Source organism: Haliotis cracherodii, unplaced genomic scaffold, assembly GCF_022045235.1.
Source record: "Haliotis cracherodii isolate W230 unplaced genomic scaffold, xgHalCrac1.p SCAF_4, whole genome shotgun sequence".
NCBI classification, from domain to species: domain Eukaryota; kingdom Metazoa; phylum Mollusca; class Gastropoda; order Lepetellida; family Haliotidae; genus Haliotis; species Haliotis cracherodii.
The window spans coordinates 51,165,667-51,184,055 of NW_027266297.1; the positions used below are offsets into that span (position 1 = coordinate 51,165,667).

Here is an 18,389-nt window from a genome sequence, read left to right on the forward strand (position 1 = left end):
AAATGTCCGTAAATACACACAGTCCTTTGTCGTTGAGATAGGCACCCTCCCAGGCGTACCATGTCTTGTCTAATGTCAGGATCTGGGGATTTGGCATTGTTGCCGAGCTCTTTGAGGGGTTGGCTAGCCTGCAGTTAATATTCTTCCGCATCCCCTCGATTGGATCCCTGGCATCGTGCCAGTAGCGCCTGGGCATATGAGGATATGATGGTCCTCAGGACTGAAGCCACCTTGTCAAGGTAGAAATGGCTGCCCTTGACAGAGCACAGGTCATTGGAGCCCAGGTGGCCTCAGACCACAATTAATTTTTCTCTCTGCAGTGACATGACAGCCCACCATAATTATCATCGGTCGTAGGCTGTTCTCCTGTTGCATTCTGACCGACCTGCCAATTGTCACTTAAAACGCAAAGTATCGGCCTGCATTTACCAGCTACCTTTCGCAGTAACCACTGTCAACAGTACTCACCGGAAGTTTTGAGCTGAAACACCCAGAGGCTTTCAACTTGGGGTCAAGTCATGGGAAGCTTGAATCAATACCTTCACAGATTGTGGTAAACAAAAAATTGGCAACATACTACAATGTCTAATCTTTCATTTAAGCTATCACAAGTCACTCCCAAAAAATTGGCACAGGCCGAACAGCCCATTTGAACAGGGCACTATATTCTCCTATTTTCCTTCCGGTTCATGGTAAAACTTAGGGAGGGTAACTGTGGTATGAGGCCAGGTGAATGATGAAGGCTCTGGGGCTGCACTGTGTCACCTTGACCTTTGCATCAAGGATGGTGTTCAGCTCCTTCCACCTCATTCCCCCTCGTGCCAGCCATAGCATCCTCGGTTGGTCGGGACTGGTGGTCTTCCTGGCTCTGGCCACGTTGCTGAGTCCACTTGTAGTAAGTACCTTGAATAGAATATTTAAATTACCTGTGTAGCATTAAATTTGTTGGTAAGCATATGTAAGCATTGTAACAATCTGACTTCCACCTGCCATATTGTTGTATGAGATGTTCAGGCACCCCTTTCATGGCTGCTGATGTGGCTGCCCCAATGCGGAAGGAATGAGAAGAATAGCAAGCAGTGTTTATATTGCTGTGTGCTTAGGCCTTTTTAAGGAATGCCTGGAATTGGTACCTAGTAACGGGGGAATGGTCAAAATAAACAAATGCATGTTGCGGGCCAGGGGGGGGGCGCCTCCAGACAGTGCTTGTTGGCAACTACGGGACATAGGGGATTACCTAGTATACATAACATTGTAACTGATCAGTCTTTGAGTGTGGGAGATGGATTGACAGCTATTGGGGGTTGTCAGAGAAACTTAGATTGTGGATGGAGCAACCTGGTTTGGAGGGTCCAGTTATGACCAGCTAACTTACCCAAAAGAAACCCAAGAAGGCTGTGCAGTAGACTGCCTTGAACAGTCTGGCCTCATATGCTGACGAGCATACGTGTGGTAGGTTGTTGGTTACTACCCGTAGCAGATCTGCCGTGACGGGTTTTCTGCTGTCTGGTTGGCCCGCTGATTTGTGTAAGCCTGTTAATAGCTTGCCCACCAGGAAATGGTTTGTGCAACTGGTGAGCCTGTGGAATTTGTGCTGTGAAGACAGCGCCTCAATGTAAGTCTTGACTGTGTTAGGGGAGTGGTGAGTGACTGACAGATAAGCAATAAAGTTTACAACCTGATACAGGGAAAGTTTGGTTGGGCTTGTATGGGGTTTGTTGGACCCCATTCCCTCAAAAGCAAGTCCTAGACACGTTTGGAATGTCTGGCACCACATTTGTGCATGTACTTACAGTTGGGCCTGCTACAACCAAATCTATTTAAATCCCAGCATGCATTACTGGCGATGTTCCCCTGTGTCATTGCACCTGGTCTGCCTGACTCGTACCAGCTGTGTGACCATGTACTTCAGCCACATCTCCAAGTGGCATGAGGAGAATTGTTGGTCGAAGGTCAACGAGACACCACACCCCACCCCACCCCCTGAATCAAAGCACTTCTGTCCTAATGGTTTCCATGTAGGACAGTAACCCCTGGGTTGTGGGTACCTCGGAGTGCCTTCTAACATATATATGATGAAATTGTGGGAGCTGAAGTCTTGCCAGGGACAGACGCTTTGGTTCCTGCTTTATTGGTTTAAAGGTGATCTTACGCCATGGTTATAGTACCATCCTCGAGGCTTTCCTCAGTGTTTGGTAGGATGATGCCTAGATCGACGAACTCACCACGCCAGATATTTTCTTACACCTGTTTGACGTGTGCGTCTATTCCATCCACATGGAAGGATAGGGAATCTGTGTATCTTGCATTCTGATTGGCTGGCCAAGCCGCATCACTGGCAGCCTCGTTGTAAGCTATGTTTGGCGAAATGATATATGCACATCATATTATAAGTTAGCATTAATTGTACTTTTGGCCATATGGCCATAATAATGAGGTTTGTCTGTCTGTTCATCTGACATTGTCTTAAATAAGCTGATGTTTTGTAGAGTAGCTAGGATCACTTGATCAAGTTGGCTTTGCTCACTCTGCCTTGGAGAGCCTCCTACGGATGCTGGAGGATCTCCTGTCAGAACAAGATTGGATGTCCAGCCAGCTCCAACTTATGCAGATATTCCACCTGCTGGCTCAAGTTCAATCAAGGATATTTAAGCCTGTCTAGAAGTCAGTGTTATCCCAACCTTTCATGGCCCCAGTGCTCTTTAACTATCAGTTGCACCAGATCATTGACGATGTTCGACAAGACAAAACTGTCAGTCTTGCGGCATCAGCATACTAGCACCCTGCTGACATGCCTCATCACTCTCAGGAGTCTTAATGCCGACATATTTCTTTGTGATGAGATTCTTTTTGTGCCCAACCTTATTTGACATGTCCTCTCCCCTCAGACGACCATAATGCGACTACCCAAGATCACTTTGTTTGGGGAAGGGGGCCCATCCCTAGACACGGGAGAGGATGCCATTCTGACTTACAAGGGGCAACACTACTATCTACAAATCGGGGTGGTCGGGTAGCCTAGTTGTTAAAGCTTTCGATCATCACGCCAAAGACCCGGGTTCAATTCCCAACATAGGTACAATGTGTGAAGTCCATTTGTGGTGTCCCCCGCCGTGATATTGCTGGAATATTGCTAAAAGCGGCATAAAACCACACTCACTCACTCACTCACTCACTATCAACAAATCACATCAACTTGGCTTTGTATCTGGATATTGATTATTGTCTTCTGGATTTCAACCTCAGACAAAACCTGGGACCTGTCGGGGGATGTCCACGATCATACACAAGCAAATGACAGCTTATTACATACGACCATTTGATACTTGAGGTTGTTCATAGGGGATACAAGTTACACTTCCACCAGTGTCGGTCACTTGTATCCAAACCCACGGCTTGTTTGTTTCCATCTGAAAGGGACCAAGTTGGTGGCTGTCAAATACCAGCAGAGGTTTTTATTCTCTGGTATTCCTGATGCTGAAAAAGGACAGGTAAAAGATGCATATGATCATTGACCTGAAGCTCCTGAGCAAAGACTTTCATGTTCCAGATGGAATCCATCAGAAATCTCAGGACAGGGAACTGATCAGTCTACTTTGATTTTCAGGATGCATCTCTCCATGTCCCTATACATTCCGTTTGCAGACGGTATCTCTGTTTCACTGTCAGTAGGAAGAGATACAAGTTTCTCATGCTCCAATTCGGCATATTGATAACCCAATTGGTATTCACACAGATAACAATTCTGATCATCGGGCAGTCAGGTTGTATCAATTGTCAGTACTGGTGGCTACGGACAAAGCAACGATAATGAAGACCTGGGACACTCCCTTTTATGAACTTGTTTGCGATGCGTCTCAGCCAAAAGCTCTCTGTATATATGTCAGTCCAGTACCATACCAATAGGCTCTCAACATGGATGCCCTGTCAACAAGTTGAGAAGGGATGTTTGCTTACCCATTTCCCCCTTGGACTCTGCTGGAACAAGTCCTGAGGAAAGTGTCGCATTGTGTCGTCCTCCTCATAGCTCCAGCTTTGCCAAACAGGTCTTAGTTTCTAAGACTATATCCCGTCTTCATGGCAGCACCACTCCAGCTCCCACTACATTGTGATCTGCTCTGTCAGCCACGATCGGACGTATTCCATTTGAAAGTCTCCACGTACATGCCTTGAAACTATCATGGCAAAAACGGAGGCTTCGGTTTCTCCAAGGCTGCCTCAAGTCTTAGGGACCTTCCTCTTCTGACATCCATGACACCCGATGGCACTGGTCCCACAGTATGATGGGTGGACCATCAGCATCATCTAAATAGAAGTCATTTCAACTGGAAGATGTCAAAGTGCCTCGTGCTTCCCCAAGTGGAATTTGTCTGTTTATCTGTCTGCTCTTATGGAAACATGATATGAGCCTATGCTTAAGGCAACTGAAGACTGCCTTTTTGCTTTTTATAGTAACAGTGGCTGAAGTGGCTGACCTTACTGCCATTGACTTCTCCTCACTCACTCATGCACCAGATTAGAGTAGGATCACTCTGCTGGAATGACAGTAACCATTCACCCATATTCTCCTGGGAAAGGTGAGGTGAAATGGGGTTTAACATTCAAGATTTTTGCATTCATATGGCGATTTTCTAGTGCTAGCCCATTGAGAAACCATGCCCCACTTAAACATGAATACCCCACTCAGACACAGTATACTGACTCCAAACTGACCAGTACTTGTTTTATCCCCTTAATGCCGAGGGCTAGACAGGATAACAACAAGTACCATATTTAAAAGTATTTTGGGGAAATAACAGGTGAAAAAGTAGGTCAGAGAAATCCAGCATTTGACGCCTAACAAGGTAAGTTGACCATCTCTGCCTTTGATGGGACAGATCTAGGTTAACAAACGAGTGAGTTAGTATTGTTTTACGCTGCTTTTAGCAATATTCCAGCAATATCACGGGGGACACCAGAAATGGGCTTCACACATTGTACCCATGTTGGGAATTGAACCTGGGTCTTTGGCGTGCCGAGCGAACGCTTTGACCACTAGGCTACCTGATTAACACTGGTTTTCGTATTAATATCTCGAGGTGATTGATGTTTCTACGGGAGTATAACAACAGATTAGACATAGAATGTAACATCAAAATAACAGGAAGTGATGTCATCGAAGGAAGTGGCGTCAGGTTACTGGAAGTAGCGTCAATGCAACCTGATGGAGATCACTCACAGAAACAGAAGTGATGTAATCACAACTGGAAGTTAAATTGCAAGAACCAGAGGTGACATCATGGGACCGGAAGTGATGTCATGAAGCTGCCAAATATCAAAGTATTCAAAGTATCTTGGAATACAGTGTGCCATATCCCACCGGTCCTTCAGTGTATTCTGGTAGGGTATTTAAAGGAGTGAGTGAGTGAGTTGGGTTTTACGCCGCTTTTAACAGTATTCCAGTTATATCACGGCGTGTCAGCTTAATGTGGGAGGAAAGCCCGAAGTGATGCTGGTCTCAGACGTTTACCACTTCGGTGAAATCCACGAGCACAGGTGTGGTGCTGACAAACCTTGAAACATAATCGGGGTGAACCGGGATCATAGGTTTCTGGCGTGCCCAAGGGACGCAACTCTGCACAGCGAATTGCGGCGCCTTAGACGACTGGGCCACCCGTGCCCCCGTATTTAAAGGAGTTATCAAACATAGTTATCATTGTGTATAATTCTAAGAATACTACATCTATTACATCAGGAAGCAGTCGCTCCCATTTCCCCACCAAACCTTTCCAATTGGTTTGCAGTGGTAGAGCCAGGCGCTGATTGCTCTATAAGTTGAAGAATTCTTTTTTGTAAATTACCAGAGTTAGTAGCCTGCATGCCTGGGCTGATTGCACATTAATTTAAGTGGTCGGAGAGAGATTGGAGGTATTCATGTTTCTATGTTTGTTTGTACCATACCCAAGCTCATGGGTTTAACCAAAGTGGGGAGACCTGAATCACTTCAGGCCTGCAACACTGACATGCTGTCTTATAACTGGAATACTGTCCAAAGCAGCATTCAGACTCAACTAACTATCAAATACTCTGAACAAAACATCATATGGAAAGGGGTCTTAATTTTGATAATATCATATCATGCCTTTTTCAGTTGCAGTCAGCCACTCATGAGGTGTTAATTCCATGATAAGAATACTAAGCCCGCAAATAAGAAGCAACACATTCAATAAGATTGTCTTCAAAATACAACTTATCACTTCTTGAAAGAATTTCTCATTTTTAAAAGCAACAATTTTGGTTTTATCCATGTTGACACATAACTGGTATTCTCCAAAGTATTGTAAAACAAATAATCACCTTTGTAGACCTATAACAGCATCAGAGATAAGAATCTCATCATCTGCAAACAGTAGCAGAAATAGATGAGTTAAGACTCAAAACACACTCCTGTCATACTCCCACATTACAATTAGGCATTCCTGAAAATAATTTATTATACATGATTAAACACTATCATAAATTAATTTATTTAAATCAACCTACCTTATCAGGTGACACTACTTTTGTTATCCCCCTGGCATATAATGCGGGAGACAGAGTCGACACCTCATCTGTCTGTCCATCAATCTGTCAAAGTTTGACTTTGTCTCTTTTCATAAAGGTGTGATTGTCCCAACCCTATCTCTAAAACTAATAGGTACACTTGAAACTGTGCACACACAAATACCAGGTTGTCAACTGGTGCCTTTTGCTATTAAGGAATTTGTAGAATTTATATATTTTTTTCCGTTTCCATGGCAACAAGTTTGATTTTGACTCATAGTGGTGTGTACCTGACATGGAAATACAAAGGACATTCAGATAAGATATATAAGGACAGACAGTTTAGATATAAATCCTCTCATCAAGTTGGATTTAAAGTAACAGTCTGATGATTTGTTCTGTTGAATTTGTGGGGAACTGGGGTATTCGTCATATTCTGATGACTCTTGTTCTAAAACTGCCCTTAATTAAGATCTGTAATTCAAAACTGAAATATACTTTTACTGAAAATGCTCAGGACTGTAATACCACTATGATTGGATGGACAAGATATACTCTTCCCCCAACCCTAAAAGGCAAAAAAGATCACTACAATATTTTCCAAAAGTCATCTATAATCTTATCATGTCTAGCTGATTCTGATGATTTAAGATTATCCAGAACATAATTGCATTTCAAATTGTAAATCTTTCCTAATGACAAAACTCCAATGTGCGAGCTTCCATGACATTGCTCATGTTATGAGGTTCCAGAACATAATGTTTATTTGGATGCCCAATTATTGGCACCTTCATAAACATATGTTACACAACAGAACACTGTTATTTCTTTTGCTTATTGTTGTTTGCTCTTGTGCATGATCTAATATGATATAAGGAACAAACATCCCTGCACATAGAACTGATTACATTGTATCCTTAATATATAGTTAATACCAGTATTTGGTTGTTAATTCAACACATTTCCTTACAAGCTGCCTCTGTAGTAGAATAGGTTTGTTGGCCTTCAGTACATATTTTTAATATGAAATAAGAGATATTTTGACATCGCCATGAGATCTCTAAGTATTAGATAAGTAGGCAAGAGGTACTATAAGAGGAAAAATAAGAGTGAGTGAGTTAGAGTTAACACCACTTTTAACAGTATTCCAGTTATATCGCAGCATGTCAGCTTAATGGGGGAGGAAAGCCCCAAGTGATGCAAGTCTCAGACGTTTATCACTTCTGTGAAACCCGTGAGTACAGGTATGGTGCTGAAAAACCTTGAAACATAATCGGGGCGAACCAGGATTCGAACCCACAATCACAGGTTTCTGGTGTGCCCAAGGGACAGAACTCTGCACAGCGAATCGCAGCGCCTTATACGACAGGGCCACCCATGCCCCCAGGATATATAAGAAAGCTACACAATAAATCGCAAAGACCAATGAAGACCAAAGTGTGGTGTATTTCACAATAAAGCATTGTTCTATCATGACGTCATTTCTAGAGATCCCAACATGTGCTCGCAACTTGATGCCGTAAATTGGACAACGTTATTTTTTAGAGGGAGGTGTCTGGTGAGTTGTTTCTGGTAGATGTAGCTGGGCATTGTAGATATACGCAAAAGAGTGCGAGAGATATGACAATTGGTTTTGGGAGAAAAGGTGCAGGCAATCGACATGAGGATTGTGAGACAATATGTGAAGTATCCCCCTGTGCATTATATGGACTTCTATTGAGGGAGTCATCATTATTAAAATACGGGTAAATATTTTTAAAGCTTGTACATTTTATCATCATCCTTAAAGGGGCACTGATCTAAAGCAATTCTCCGGAACTGGTTGTTGCCTTTGTTATTGTTTTTTCCCTGTGAGTACCCGGATGAAACACAAGGCAACTGAGCGTGACAAGAGACTGGGCTACCGTCTGCAAGGACAGCTAAATTCACTCATTTTTGAACACTGATTGGTTGACTGTGCAATTTAATTAATTTCTTCAGCCTTAACAAACACAAAAAGAATGGCGGAGGTCATCGGATGTCCTTATTTTGAAATACCCCTGATTGTTATAGTTTATTAATAAAAAAGTATCCATGCAGTGAAAGCATTTTCGGATTTTGAATTGCGTCGATAATACGATTACTACTCACTTATGGTCATCCACGTTTTCTGGTATAACCCTACACTTGTGTATTTGTCGTCATTCACTTGATGCACAGTTAATGAATTTATTACAGGTATAATTAGTGGTAGCAATACTCAGAATACCGGACAAAGGTTCCCATTTGGCATTTATTGTGTCTGGGGTAATTATTATCTAAATACAGGTTTGAAGTGAGGTGAAATGTGTGTTATGTAATATGCACGTGGTAGTCCAGCAAGAGACTTTTTTGGTAATTATTTACATTTTTGGTAAATCAACGGATTGTTCCTAGTCATCAAGGGATTAACAGAAAATACGTTGATTGATTAATCACTGTTATCTTGCACAGTGGATATGTCAAAAGTGAGTGTTTACATGTCTAGGTTTCCTAAAACAAAGGGAATACACTCATATCATGGCGTGAAGTGCCAATGTAAAAACAACATACTTTGTTCAAAGGGTTAACCGATAATACGTTGATTGATTGCTTATTGTTATCTAACTCAGTGGAGTTTTTAGGAACCGTGGACGTTATGAAAATAGTTGTCACGTAGGCTTTCTCAGCTGACCTTTGAGATTTGACACCTATGTGAAACACCTGAAACCATCTAAGTGATCAGTTGAGAAATGAACATGGGTTATAATATCCCGAAACGATATATATATTTTAAAATAGTTGATTGTTATAGAGACACGTGACATCGAATAAGTTTCTTTGTACAGCTGCAGACGTATGGGATATTGTTCCTTTGTGTGGATATTCACGGATGCATTCCTCAAACAAGGAAGCTGCCTAAAATTATACACATAAATTTGGTAGGTTGTAATTATGATATTTGCATTTTCCTTCATTTGTTGTAGCATTGGACAGATTCATTCTTGTTCCTCTACGTCTTGGTTGGGAAATTCTTCGATGCGCGATATGCGTTGTTTTCACAAGTCTTTTCCTTTGTAAGCGTGTATATATAACAGTCTATGGCTGAAATATTGCCAATGTGACGTAAAGCATTAACTCACTCACTCACTCACTCATATATTACAGTCAGTTTGTAAAATGTGATTCTCTCAGGTAATTTATAAAATGTGTAAATATTTCAGTCATTTTTACTGAAAAATCTATCCATTTCTTTAACAGATTGACTAAAATTGATTAAGACGATCAAAAGGGCCTATAATGTTAACGGAAATCGCACAATTACCAAGCAAGTGACTTATCAAAATTTCGGCACCATTACCGATGCTACCCACAAAGATACCTACATTTCCTTATTATTTCCCAAACTGTATTTCATTTTGTCGATCAATGTGACCATACGCCCTTACACTATCAATAAAAGTGACAAATGCGCTTACGAATTGCGCAGCACAGGACAGCACAACTAGTCTAGGTTTCTGCTCTATCATCCGGGTAATCACGGGAAAAAACAATAACAAAGGCAACAACCAGTCCCGGGGAATTGCTTTAGATCAGTGCCCCTTTAAAGTTGATATATATAATGTTGATGTCTCGTACAAGAAATAAACAACTTGTGGTCATTGTTTATCATACAATAAACAACTCCCACTCATTGTTTATCTCTTAAATTGACTCTTTTGCACGTGTTAACTATATCCTTGCAGCTTCATGTCTTTCAGCAAGAGCCATGATAGAGTGTCTGAAAGTGAAGAGGCAGATCACACCACCAAGTTGAAATCTGACGTTGATAAAGGTGAGTGAAAGTGGATTGTTAAATATTTTGGTTTGTGTCCTAGTCATGACTGTCTACAGGTCTGTACAGAAAGTATAACCTGATAACAGGACTATATAGAGAAGGTTTATATTCATCTTTATTCAAGATGTATTGAAATTTGGAATAGGTGTAGTTAGTAGAGGGGCCTAACATAGATATTCCTTTATCATGTGATATGCCAAAGGAGAAGCATGGGCCACCATCTCATGAGATGAGATTGGATTAAATGGCCGAGGGTGTGCAGGTACTAGCGTTAGCGTCCCCAACTGCAAATAGCAGCTACCACTACTCTGCCCCCACGGTTGCATAATTAAACACTACCATTGCTTGGAAACTACCATGCTGCCAAAAGCAGCTACTGCTGCTGGCCTAAGTCAGCTACCGCTGCCCGGCCCTAGATAGCCGGCCAAAGCGACTACCGCTGCCTGTCCCAATTAGTTAAACCATTGTAGCAACTACCACTGCCGGCCCAAATGTAACCTACCACCGACGGTCCAATATATGTGGCAACATAAGCTATTTTCACGATTCCGCAGCTGAAAAGTCAGGAAAGACAAGGTTCCCACTGAGAAGCAGGTAACCCTGGAAAGGTTCCCGCAGAAAAGCAGGTACCATTCAGCGCTAGTATTAATTTGGAAGCAAGTTTATTTGTTGCTAGCAGGGTAGCTCACAAGAACCCTGCCACAAAACACCAAAGTGCTACCCCACACCCACGGCCACACGATACGCAGAGATAGCATTGTTGCCCAGCTTGCCTACGTAGTGAAAAGAAACACTGACCTTTGGAGATACCATCCTTCCATTAGTGTAAAACAAGTGCCAGGGCATGAAATAAACATACACAGTCTTTTATCGCTGAGATGGACGCCCTCCCAGGGGTACCATGTCCTGTATGATGCCAGGATCTGGGGATGTGGCACTATTGTTCTGCCAAGCTCTTTGACACACTTGGCTAGCCTGCAGTTGAAGTTCTTCTGCATCCTCTCGATCTTTACTGGATCCCTGGCATCATGCCAGTAGTGCCTGGGCAGCATTGATGATATAATGATCCTTCCACCTCATTCCCCCTCACACCAGCCATAGCATCCTCGGTTGGTCCGGACTGGTGCCCCTCAGAAGCAAGTACTGCGGTGCCCTGGCCATGTAGCTGAAGCTCACCATCCAAACTGTGAACATTAAGAAGTGAAGTAAGTACTGGTGTTCGCGATTCTTAAGGCGACACAACCTCGAACTGAGGCAGAAAACCCTCATTGCCCAGAGACTTCCTGCTGAAGTTGAAACTAAAGTGGAGTTTTTTCACCAGTTTGTCATCCGTGAGAGGCAGAAAGTTGATTACCATTTAAGCCAGATCGGCAATTTGGATGAAACTCCTCTTGACTTTGACATGCCTGGATCAAGGACCATCGAAACCAGGGGAACTTCAATGGTGTTAGTTTGTACATGTGGTGTTAACCTGCATGGCTGATGGAACCAAGCTAACCCCAATGCTGATTTTCAAGCGGAAAACGATGCGTAAAGACAAGTTCCCCAGTGGGGTGTACGTCACACTACAAGAAAAGGGTGGATGGACGAGTCTCTAGTACACAAGTGGATAGAGAATGTGTGGATGAATAGACCCGTTGCTGACAGAGGCTGCAAGTCCCTACTTGTGTGAGACATGTTTTGTGCACATTTGTGTGAAGCAGAGAAGAAGTTGGTGGACAGTAAAATACGGCAGGCTGTGAACACACACCTCCCTGTTGCAACCACTTGTGACGTCTCCCCAAACAAACCCTTCAAGGCCAACATGAGGAGGGTGTGGACTACGTGGATGGTGAATGGTGACCACACATACACAAAAACAAATAAACAAAGAAAGGCCCCGCTACCTGTTGTTGTGGAATGTGTCATGAATGCATGGATGGAAATACCACCTGACATGGTAAAACGAAGTTTCCTAAAGAGTGGGATTGCCAATGCAATGGAGGGATCTGAGGATAATTGTTTGTAGGAGGATATGGATAATGCTGAATGCAAGAGATCTGACTCAAAAAACACAGTCGCCGACATCCAGATGATTTCAAGGATGAACTAAATGATAACTACGACGACAAAACAGATTCGACAGCCTGGGACATTATCTGTGCTGAAGAATCTGAATTTGATTGCTTCACTGAGGCCGATCTGTGATTCGGTTCTGTTCCAATTAAAGCAAACTGTAAATAAGCCTGGAAAATACTTTTGTTATTTTACGTATCATTTTGAATGATGAATGGATTTATGTATGTAAATAATTAACAAAGTTGTGAATTAATTAAATTAAGAAAAGTGGGCATGCGTTAATAACTGTCTCGTAGCTTGAAATATGTTCTTATTACTTCATAAATTAATTTTATTTTATGGGCACTATTTTGGTGTCACACCATGTAAACACAAAATGGTGACCAATCATCGTAGAAAAAACAACGCAAGATAAACATATTATTCTTTCTAATATAAGCTTTGTGTGTGCACTTGTGATGTGCTTCATTCCAGGTCGCTTTATACACGGAGCATAGGATTTTGCATCCATTTCGAAGGCTTGTACAGGGGGTCGCTTTATACACTGCGATATACGGTACCTTGAATAGAATATTTAGCATTAAGAATATGAATACATTTAGAATATGTAGCATTAAATTTGTTGGTAAGCATATGTAAGCATTGTAACAATCTGACTTCCACCTGCCATATTGTTGTATGAGATGTTCAGGCACCCCTTTCATGGCTGCTGATGTGGCTGCCCCAATGCGGAAGGAATGAGAAGAATAGCAAGCAGTTTTTATATTGCTGTGTGCTTAGGCCTTTTTAAGGAATGCCTGGAATTGGTACCTAGTAACGGGGGAATGGTCAAAATAAACAAATGCATGTTGCGGGCCAGGGGGGGGGGGCGCTTCCAGACAGTGCTTGTTGGCAACTACGGGACATAGGGGATTACCTAGTATACATAACATTGTAACTGATCAGTCTTTGAGTGTGGGAGATGGATTGACAGCTATTGGGGGTTGTCAGAGAAACTTAGATTGTGGATGGAGCAACCTGGTTTGGAGGGTCCAGTTATGACCAGCTAACTTACCCAAAAGAAACCCAAGAAGGCTGTGCAGTAGACTGCCTTGAACAGTCTGGCTTCATATGCTGACGAGCATACGTATGGCAGGTTGTTGGTTACTACCCGTAGCAGATCTGCCGTGATGGGTTTTCTGCTGTCTGGTTGGCCCGCTGATTTGCCTGTTTATAGCTTGCCCACCAGGAAATGGTTTGTACAATCAGACATTGTTTGTGGAATTTGTGCTGTGAAGACAGCGCCTCAATGTAAGTCTCGACCGTGTTAGGGGAGTGGTGAGTGACTGACGGATAATCAATAAAGTTTACAACCTGATCCAGTGGGACTGGCCACACCTTTTGTAGCTGATGTGTGGACCTGAACTGGTGTAAGGCATTGATACATGTTTGGTAAGTGGACCATGTGTTCGCAGACAGAGATTGTTGTTGGTGTCTACCCGCTTCTTGCCTCAGATGAGCCATATGTTGCACGGGATAGGTGTGGGGTTCTGGTCTGCGAATGGTGCTGCCTCTCAGAAGCGTTTGCGCTGAAACCTGAAGAGAGCATCGGCAATAGTGTTGGTAGTGGTACAGACATACTTTGCCTCCAACAGAATATAATACTGGTGGCACCCACTGGTTTAGCCACTCATTTGCCCTGCATGTTGGCCCCAAAGCCAGCCCCACCCGCTGCGTCTGAAAACAGCTGGAGAAAATCGCTGTCTACCCATAGTTGATCCTGAAACATTGAAATGCCATTATAACCGATGAGAAATGTTAACCACATTTGTAAGTCTTCCTTGACTTAGTTGGTTATCCTAATGTGGTCCATAATCAGCCCATGGTTTGGATCCGCGCAATAAAGCATTTAGTAGTTTGTACAAACTGCAATTATTTGTGATATTCTGAATATTGACCGTAATTGACCATAATAGTTGGTGTCATTAGAGTAAAAAATGAAAATCAAAGGGTGTATATGTACATTTACTATGCACTGACATGAATATTAATTTAGGTGTGTAAATAATGTATGTAAATGGTGTAAGACACATAGTCAAAGTCAAATGATAAAATGTTACCTTACAAAAAACTTCACATGAAGCAAAATGTGTTGACCATTTTTTGAGGCCTGAGACCCAAAGAACACACTGTCCACCCAGCTTTGGATGTCTGCGTAAAAGTTGCTATTGCTTTATAGTGAATAGCGCCAACTTTAGAATAAAGAACTGTTGACAGTTTGTTTGGTGTTGGCAGATCAACAGATATGATCATCATCTGATGCAGCATAAACATTCACTTGCAACATATGCATACTGTACAAATTTACATATATTTTTGCACCTGCTCCAAACATGAGGCAAACCTGCTCTTGGTGTAAATAGACACACATGAGTAAATGCGTTCACAAAGCAAGCAAACTCACGTGTGTATAATTATACACTTATACAAATATACGTATACAAATACACGTATAGAGGTGCATGTGAACGGGATATCTGATCCCAATGTACACAGCCTTTTGACCAATTCAACTGGTGTATCAGTTACCCCTTGACTGGTCAAAGCCATAAAAGACATTGCTTTGGCCAGTGAGGTAAGTGTCGTCAAGTCACACAAGTTCGATCGACATGTAACTTCGATCGGCCATTTTGAATGATATTTATCGCGATATGTAACGAGAAATTACAGTACCTGCAGCTTTGATCTTCTTGCAACACCGCTGCCGTTCGCTTGGACAGGAAAATGCTTCGTGTCAAGTTACCAAACGTAAGTAATAGCTCATATTCAGCAAACAACTACTTTTTAACCCGAGATCACTAATGTTACTTGATCAGTTCAAATAAAATGTCAATTGTAATAAATGCACACGTTGTAAATCGACGGCACACCTGTCGTCTGCTTGTTTACTTTCATGGTGTAAATGTCACGTGATCATACACGTGATGTGCTCGCCAAAATTTAAAACTATGGAAACAAAATAGGGTCATTTCTTATTGAAAACTTTATGCTTTTTGAGAACTTCTGTCTCTGGAGTTTTGGTGATATATAAAATAAAGCTCTATTTTTACAGGTTTTGACCAATGGTGAACCAACCAGAAGAGGCCAATATAGGCAATATTTGTCTGAAGCCCTAGACAAGGCATATAATGCTGTTTTAGATGGAATGGCAATTAGGAAAGCTGCCACTACCTTTGCTGTTCCATTTGCTACACTGCATGACAGGATTAGTGGGAAAGTTTCTATTGAATGTAGTACCACTGGTAGAGAACCAATATTGTCCATGGAAGAAGAACAGGGACTTGTTTCACATATTGAAGCCATGGCAAATTTTGGGTATGGCTATACTAGGCCTGAGGTTACTAGTATTGCCACAGACCTAGCAATATATGTTGGAAAGAAGTCAAAGGATGAACAACCCCTATCACTTCAGTGGTTCTATGGGTTTATGAAGCGATGGCCTGATCTATCAGTGAAGAAGCCACGATCCCTTGAGATACAGAGAGCAAAAGCTACCTCAGAGGAGACGATCACTCATTATTTTAATGAGGTTTGGCACATCATGGATAAGTACAACCTGAAGACATGCCCTCATCGCATTTATAATGTTGATGAAAAGGGACTTGTGGAGCATCATACCCCACCATCAGTTCTTACATTGAGTCAGAGTACTCCAGCTGCAGTCACAACATCAAGATCAAGTACTACAACTGTTATAGGTTGCGGCAATGCGTCTGGTAGTTCTATACCACAGTATTTTGTATTCAAGGGCAAGAGGATGCGGGAAGAACTCCTTTCAGGAGGTACCCCTGGAGCAGCAGGCACTGTAAGCGACTCTGGCTGGTCAAACACAGAGATTTTTCAGCTCTATCTGACAGAGCATTTCCTGAAGCATGCTGTCGCCGCATCTGCTGATAGTCCACTTCTTATTGTGTATGATGGTCATAGATCCCACGTATCTATTCCACTCATCGAATGGGCACGTCAACATCACATTATTTTGTTTGTACTGCCTGCACACACGTCCCATGTTTTACAGCCAATGGATGTTGGTTGCTTTGGACCTTTTGCTAAAATTTACACCAACTTCTGTCATACGTATATGCGGGAAAATGCTACAAGTTCAGTATAGGTAAGTGGGTTAGGGAATTCCAGGATTAGATCTTATCGTTCATGCCTTGCGGGTGGATGGTTTTGAGATCAAATATCCATTTAAGTTCAATGGACCGGCGCCTGGCCGTGCTCTGAGCTGACTCAGGGTCTGTTTTGAGCTGTTGTATGATTTGATAGTGTAGGTCTCTGGTTGAGTGTCCTACGGAGTTGTCCCTTTGGTGGTTTATATCTGCAAAGTGTTCTTTGAGTCTGATACAGAAGTGTCGTTTGGTCTCACCTACATATTGTTTGCCACATTTGGTGCAGTTAAGCAGGTAGATTATGTTTCTGCTTTTGCAAGTGAAATGCGGATGGCATTTATATTTTTTTCCTGTTGTGTGGCTATTGAAGGTGTTGACCGATTTCATATTTGTGCAGATTTTGCATGCCTGTTTGTGACAGCTATCATCTAAATTGGGCACAGTTCGGCCACAGATTTGTGGTTTGAGTGGCGGATGGGTGATTGCCGCTCTCATGAGGATGTCTCTGAGAGTGCGTTTTTTCCTGTATGCCGTGATGTGTGGGACTCGAAAGGTGTTTTTGCAGGTGTCTGATCCTAGAAGTAGGTGCCAGGATTTTTTAATCATGAAGCTAACCTTGAGTGCAGTGGGCTTGTAATCTGTGATAAAGATCACTGGTCTAGTGTCTTTGGAGGGTGTCTGTTTTTGTGTTAAGAGGGATGTTCTATCTTTAGCGTTGGCTTTTGTTTCATTGTCCAAGAGAATTTTCTTGGGATAACCTCTCTTGAGGTAATACTTTACTAGATTGTTGCTGTGGAACTCATATTGTGATTGCGAGCTGCAGATCTTTTTGAGTCGGAGGAATTGACTGTACGGTCCTTTGACTTTAATGTGTCGCGGGTGGCAGGAGGTATATAGCAGATAGCAGTGTGTATCTGTGGGTTTGCAATATAGGTCAAAATCCAGTTTATTGGTTTCTTGGTTGAATATGACCCATGTGTCTAGGAAAGCTACTTTTTCTCTAGAGAATTCGGCAGTGAATTTGATTGTGGGATGTGATTGGTTCATTTCTTTGATGAAAGATTCTAACCTAGTGTAGCCCAAAGTCCAATTGAGGAAAATATCGTCTATGAATCTGACGTATAGGTTGGGGCTATCAGTGTTTTTTTTTAGAAGTTTTTGTTCTAATTCTCCCATGAAAATGTTTGCGTGTGAGGGGGCTAGTTTGGTACCCATAGCTGTTCCTCCGGTTTGTACAAAATGTTCATTCTTGAAAGCAGAATTGTTTTTGTAAAGAGAGTAAGCTAGTGTGCTGACAGACCAGTCAGGTTTAAAACGTCTAATGGCCTGAGCTACTGCACGGAGGCCCTCCATGTTGGGTATGTTGGTGTAAAGGGATGTGACGTCCATAGTGACCAGAATGATGTCACTATTGGGTGGTAGGTGGATGGAGCCTATGGTTTGGATAAAGTGGGTGGTGTCCCTAATGTAGCTGGGATAATGTTTGACTAACTCTTTTATGTGTTCATCAACGAAGCTGCTCATCAGTTCAGTTGTGGTGCCGTTTCCGCTTATGATTGGGTGGCCTGGTACTTTCCAAGGTGTTAGGTTTTTGTGTATTTTGGGCAGGAGGTAGAATCGGCCTGGTTTGGGGTCTTTGGGTAACAGTCCATTGAATTTTTTGTAAGTGATCTCTTCTTTGGTGAAGATTTTGGTGAGAAGTTGTGTGATCTCGTTTGCCTCTTGTATGTAATCAGTGGTGTTGAGAATAACGACTGCTGATCCCTTATCGGCTTTTTTAATCATGTATTCTGGGTTGTTTTTGAGACTATCGATGGCCGTTC

At 42.3% G+C, this 18,389-nt stretch overlaps 2 protein-coding genes across 3 annotated transcripts in view; both read left to right on the plus strand.

Annotated features, from left to right (window-relative positions):
• LOC139479012 (serine-rich adhesin for platelets-like) overlaps window positions 1-18,389 on the plus strand; it is a 134,725-nt gene that overhangs the window by 69,106 nt on the left and 47,230 nt on the right. The window contains exon 4 of one of the 2 annotated variants that reach the window (XM_071261742.1): window positions 10,266-10,354. In XM_071261742.1, the coding sequence (XP_071117843.1) occupies window positions 10,266-10,354 (89 nt within the window). The remainder of the gene's footprint in view (window positions 1-10,265; window positions 10,355-18,389) is intronic. The other variant, XM_071261743.1, reaches the window with a different exon arrangement.
• On the plus strand, window positions 15,179-16,565 carry LOC139479013 (uncharacterized). The gene is made up of 2 exons (XM_071261744.1): window positions 15,179-15,202; window positions 15,507-16,565. Exons 1-2 carry the CDS (start codon window positions 15,179-15,181, stop codon window positions 16,563-16,565), a joined length of 1,083 nt encoding a protein of 360 aa, XP_071117845.1.